The sequence below is a fragment of the Oncorhynchus tshawytscha genome, linkage group LG19 (assembly GCF_018296145.1).
Source record: "Oncorhynchus tshawytscha isolate Ot180627B linkage group LG19, Otsh_v2.0, whole genome shotgun sequence".
In the NCBI taxonomy this organism is placed as follows: domain Eukaryota; kingdom Metazoa; phylum Chordata; class Actinopteri; order Salmoniformes; family Salmonidae; genus Oncorhynchus; species Oncorhynchus tshawytscha.
The window spans coordinates 49,756,240-49,762,474 of record NC_056447.1 but is presented as its reverse complement, the minus strand read 5'-3'; the positions used below and the strand labels follow the sequence as shown (position 1 = coordinate 49,762,474).

General features: G+C 40.9%; 1 protein-coding gene across 1 annotated transcript; it reads right to left on the bottom strand.

The window, feature by feature from the left end:
• Window positions 1-946: 946 nt before the first annotated feature.
• LOC112218895 (dnaJ homolog subfamily B member 9) lies at window positions 947-4,731 on the bottom strand. The gene is made up of 3 exons (XM_024380127.2): window positions 4,644-4,731; window positions 3,722-3,952; window positions 947-3,019 (listed from the first exon to the last, which is right to left on the bottom strand). The coding sequence occupies exons 2-3, from the start codon at window positions 3,936-3,938 to the stop codon at window positions 2,571-2,573; spliced, it is 666 nt and encodes a 221-aa protein (XP_024235895.1). The 5' UTR covers window positions 3,939-3,952; window positions 4,644-4,731; the 3' UTR covers window positions 947-2,570.
• Between the last annotated feature and the right edge of the window lie 1,504 nt (window positions 4,732-6,235).

Sequence of the window (6,235 nt, the reverse complement as noted above, 5' to 3'; positions counted from 1 at the left end):
GGTTTCCATCCAATTGGCGACAGATTTTCAGTGGCGTACAGATAGAACAATGAGACTGAGATTTAACCGGATGAATAAATGTGAAGCATCCGGTTGGCGTTTCCACACACTACCAAATATGGTGGTGAGAGGAAGAGCAGCGGCCGGCGGTAGGAGAATATAGATTTTGGCCGACAATTTCCACAATGGAACGTTTGATCTCAAGAAAGTTTTCGGTTTCTAAAACTATATGTTACGAACAGAGTGGACTGATTTTTGTATACTTTGTTCTTTGCCAAAGTTTACAAAAATTGCGTTGTTTAGAGGGAGTTAATGCACACGCGCACCTCAGAGTAGGCGTTCCCTAACGGAAATGCATGCCCACTATGATTAATTTATAACGCTGTGATCTATCTTGGGTTAGTTAAACATCTTTGAGTGGTTTCCTCCAAACGGACCTGTTGCGCATAAAAACCTATGCGTGGTGACGTAGTGCACACATGTATTTTTTCTGTTTACATGTTCCGAATAAAATGTAACGTTCAATGACTCCATCGAATTTTAAACTACCGATTAGTTGTCACGAAAACGGTTGCGTTAAATAGCTCTAGTCTTGGCACGTGAGCTCGAGCAACCTGCTCGCAGATACAGTGCGAGGAAGGCTTCTCTACAATAAAATGATGGATGAGAGCGAGAATATTTTTTTTGTCAAACGTCAGGCACGCGTCGATCAACATGTCACCAGAATAGGACGTTCGATATTTATTGTAAAGCAGCATCAAGCTCATCACCGCCCTTGTTTCATCTGTAGCCTAATAAACTGCATGGTTTCCCTAGTAGGTCCACACACCATATCATCGCACTACCCCCCCAAAAAAGTTGTTGCAGAGAAAATTATACTCGAGAGTGTGCAAACCTGCCAACCTGACAACGATTGGTACAATTTCACAGAATGAAAATACACATCGTTTGTTCTCATCTTTAATTTCCTGAAGCCTTTTTTCCCCCTCCATTTTCAAAGGACTAAACCCTATTTTCAGTCAAGGTAACACACATTTTATCCATAGGATTACAATAACTAAAGTGCTATATGGGTCATACATCAACATATCACAATGACAAAGCCAGCTAGTAACAGTGGCGAAACATAGGATGTACAAGAGGAGCTGGCTTTAAAATATTGCACATGACATAAACTTGGGCACATATTCATTAAGCGTCTCGGGAATAGGTTCGCTGCCGATCCAGGATCAGTTCCGCCTTACCATGTAAATGTTATTCACGTTGATCTAAAAAAAAGGCAAAACTGATCCTAGATAAGCACACCTACTCAGAGAACATTTCTGAATACAAGCCCAGGAGAACAGACATTTCTATAGTCTATAGACTAGTGAAACATGAGGTAACGGGGTGGTTATGAGGTGTTGGATGAACAACACTGGATTTTATTTACACCAATGTTAGCTTAGAAATTCAAGTGGTCCATGCAGACAGCAGAAGAGTTGTTAAAGTTCCTCTGGAGTGAAAATCATAAGGTAGCTAGCTACATCAACAGCAAGTAGTTTACATGTTACGATCTTTGCCAATACAAGTTCTTGTCGATCTGAGTATTTCTTTCCTAATTTCAACTTAAAGTGGCGAGCATCCTTTAACAACAGCATCAAAACGCTGCCATACAGTTTCAGTACATGTTCCGAGGGAACATTTTTTGCAGACGTTGTTCTCCATTTATCAAACAAAAGCAAACCTGTCACGGTTCATTATCCACACTGTTTTGTTCCAACCAAAAGGCTGCTGGATTCACACAATGGAGCTGTAGGCTATACAAAATACTACATGCACACAGAAAATGTCTAGGTTCAGCAGTGGTAGTAGTTACTGAAACTATTTGGCTGACAAATTACAATAAAAAGCTCAAGTGAAAACATTCTCCCATGAAAAACCCCCCAAATAAATCTCTCTCGAACAATTGAAGTTGCTTAAGGCAACAATACTGATACTATGTTCAATTGCATTTCTAGGTTTGCAAGGGACTATATAATGAATAGCTGAAAAGCTTCTCCTCAAAAATCCTATGTAAATATTAAGGGGGGTTTCAAAATATACAGTATATAGAATGATATATATAATTCTAAGTAGCTAATGAACATCTGGATCCAGATTAGACTTAACACAACCCAAAAAATATTTCTCTACAACATTTACATTCCTAACCATACTGTGAGAAATATGCTTCAAAAGCTTTTCAGTGCTTTAATTAAATTTTGAAAAATTACAAACTGAGTGTGCTAAAAAGTGTTTTCATTAGCTACTGTGACTCAACAAAATAGCAATGACCAGCACTTAGGTCACAGCAGCAACAAAAACAGCCTGCTCCCGCCACAGTGGCCTACCCATGTGCACGCTGTGCCAAGGGTCATGTTCATTAGAGCACAACGTAGAGAAACATTTCAAAATGTTATGCAATGGAAAACAAGCCTTGCTTATTGGACAAGTTCAGATAGTACCTCCCCATTTCAGGCTGCTTTCTTCCATTTCGTGCCTGATGAACACGACCCAGAGGATGTGGATACCGACAAGACCCTCTGTCCTCAGGAGCCAGTGCAGTCAGTGTACGTGGTGACCATGTTCCCCCTGCGCTGTGTCACCGTTCTGCAGTGTTGCTTCGTTGTAGTACCCTGAAATGTGCTCTCCGTCCGCTTAGTAGTGTCCGTTTCAAAAGTAAACATCTTCTCCATGTCGTCAAACATGTCGTCAAAGCCGCCACCACCACCTGCTGCTCCAAAGGCACCCTGGAAGTGTCTCTTGCGTCTGCTGTGGTGGGCCTCCTGGTGGGCCCGGAAGTGATCCTCGAAGTGCCTTTGGTGATGGGCGTGTCGGTTCTGGCTGTAAATATCAAAGTCCTTGAACATGTCGTTGAAGTTGAAGGGCTGGTGGACGTTTGGACCGTTTCGGTCTTTGGTTATGTCATTATAGAACGTGCCGTGACCAAACTGGTCATACTCTTGTCTCCTCTTCTCATCTGATAATGTTTCATATGCTATAGATGACAGAAGTGCAAGAACAGTTTTCAGATCATAGCAATGATTCTATTAGCAGTACAGTGTAAAATAAAAACACTAGTTTTGCACAACAATAATGTAATTTGGCTACAGCACAATAAAGAAAGAACACACTGGAAGGAATGTGAGAAGATGGACATTTTTACATAAATAAAAGACAAGAAAGAGTAAAGAATAATAGGAATATTTAAGATGACCAAAGTTGATATTTAGTTTAGAGTGATCAACACAATGTTTAGTATATTTGGAGTTTCTTTAGTACACATCATTTCCAGTGTTACACTCAAGGTGCAGGTTGATGGTCACTAGACTAGAAGCTGAATGTTGTTATGGATTATTCTCATGTCTGCTGATAGTGATTGACTCCAGACTGGAGGTAAAACAACAGAGGACACTGATTATTCACAGCTGTATTGACATTCTGTGAACACCATGTGATTCTGTAGCAGCTGACCAAGTCACTGACTGTTTGTTTTGACTTCCTACAAGCCTCTCTGGCTGGTGTTTACAGCATATGTTGTGCTCTCTGATTAGGATACAAGGGCCTACGCTGAGAAGGCCAGTTAGACATTTTCTCTGCTTCTGCTCTAGAGGAGACTCACTGTTGCAACTTGTAATACACCAGAATTACTCAAGAATTACTTCTCTTTTGTTCACCTGGAATTTCCTATTACACTTACCCTCAGCAATTCCTCTGAACTTTGTCTCAGCATCTGGGCTCTTGTTCTTGTCTGGATGATACTTCATTGCCAGCTTGTGAAAAGCCTTCTTTATCTGACGCTCGTTGGCATCTTTCCGCACACCCAGTATGTCATAGTAGTCCTTCTTGGCAAGTATCAACTCTGTTATCATCAGGATACACACTGCAAATGTTAACGCTGACTGTGCAGTTGCCATGGTGCTGGTGGCTTCTGTAAAGTAGATATGGGGAGAGTAGAGGAACAGTTGAGATCTCAGAGCTTGGCCTATACGTCTATGGTTGAGATAAGCTACACTACAGCATACATACATGTTCAAAACTTCAACGCATTGAAACCAGTGCCAGTTGTGATTTATGCAAAGGAGTGAGCAGAAAAGGTCTTAATGTCTACTGGTATTAATATCATCTCCAACACAAAGATCACCCTGTTCCCACATAATCTTGTATAGCAGCTTTAGTTAAACAGTGCCTTGAGTTGAGAGCTGTGATACAGCTATTAAAATTTAAACTGATCATCTGCATAGCTCACACTGTGAGTCACGGTCATCTTGACTAACGTTAAGCGATATTGATGGAGCCAGCCAGACAAATTGAGCCTGATTGAGTGAAGTATGAACTCCCTAAGGAAAAAAGTCAGTTTACCTGAACGTACACGATGTTACCAATATTAATCCCAATGACGCTGGCACAACAAACGACATTGCTGATGATGTTAAATTAAATTAGCTTGTTATTCAGCTAGTTTATATATTGGTGGCTAGAAAATGTTAGCTAGATGGCTAGTTAAGCATTTATCGCTAGCAAGCCTAATTGCCCAGTAAATCTAAACAACCAATAATTCAATGACACTAATAATGAAGTTATGCGAGGACACATAGCTGCGACAATACAGCTTTGCTTACCTTTTTGCTGAACTGCGAAGGATAACTTCAGTCGGCTAGCGGTTATCGCGTCGCTCTATTTTGACGCTCCGTTACACTGAACGAAAACAACACGAATCGCAATGTGATTGGTCAGCACCCTACCCAATGATTTCTGACTCCGCCCTTAACTTCTTCACTTTCCGCGGGAAAAGAAACATGTAGAAGCGTTTTTTTTAAATGGAATAAATTGCTAATTTACCAACGTGAGGCCTAGATCGAATTTTAGTTTCGTAACGCTTAGGTTGTTATGAATGTACTGGTGTAAATGGACGCTGTAAATGGCATCCCTATTTTCCTCTGTTGAAGACGACATGACCACAGATATAAAACACTGATTAATTTAACCTTTATTTTATCAGGGAGCCATAATGAGACCAAGGTCTCTTTTACAGATGAGCCCCGAGCTACATAAATTACAGAAAATACACTCATCAATATAAATACAAAATGCAAGTAGAAAGAGAAACATGGTCATAAAACACAACCACCTTCATCAGTAATAAGGTCCTCAATCAGCCTTCTGAATTGCCCTAGAGGCATCAAGTGGCTCCTGAGTGACACAGCGGTCTGCTTGAGGTGTCACTACAGACACCCTGGTTCGAATCCAGGCTGGAGCACAACCAGCTGTGATTGGGAGTCCCATAGGGCGGCGCACAATTGGCCCAGCGTCGTCTGGGTTTGGCCGGTGTAGGTCGTCATTGTAAATAAGAATTTGTTCTTAAGTACTACTTAAGTAGTTTTTTTGGGTATCTGTACTTTACTATTTATATTTTTGACAACTTTTACTTTTACTTCACTACATTCCTAAAGAAAATATTGTACTTGTTACCCTGACAACCAACAGTACTCCTTACATTTTGAATGTGTTCAATTCAAGCACTTATCAAGAGAACACCTTCGTGTTCCTCTGGCCTGGTGGACTCACTAAACACAAATGCATCTTTTGTAAATAATCTGAGTGTTGGGGTGTGCCCCTGGCTATCCATACATTTTAAAAACAAGAAAATGATGCCGTCTTGCTTTGCTTAAGACAAGGAATTTTTAATTATTTATACTTTTACTTTTGCTTTTGATACTTAAGTATATTTTAACAATTACATTTCTTGCTATTTATGTAAAACCAAATACTTTAACACTTTTACTCAAGCAGTATTTTACTGGCTGACTTTCACCTTTATTTGTAACTTTCTATGAAGGTATCTATACTTTTACCAAGTATTACAATTGGGTTCTTTTTCCACCACTGGAGCTAAGAGGCACAGAGTCATCTGCAGCTATTTGTTGAGTGAGCTGAGACTTTGCCAAGGTCCCTGGCCAACCATGTGAGAGCAGAGCAGACTGACAAAGACCTCCCTCAAGTCGCAGGATTCAGTGGCTGGGGGGGAACTGGGAGAGCAGTGTTGGCAGAGCTCAGTCCACACTGATGAAGCACCCTCCAAAGGAGTGGAGCTGCTGCAGGGGATCAGAGTGGCTGCCAATGCACCATTATGTGTGTGCACAGGAGGCCTTGGTGTGGCTCCTGTAGCAGGGTTGGTGCTGCCAGTTTGTTTGCCAATTCTCAGTTTGTAATT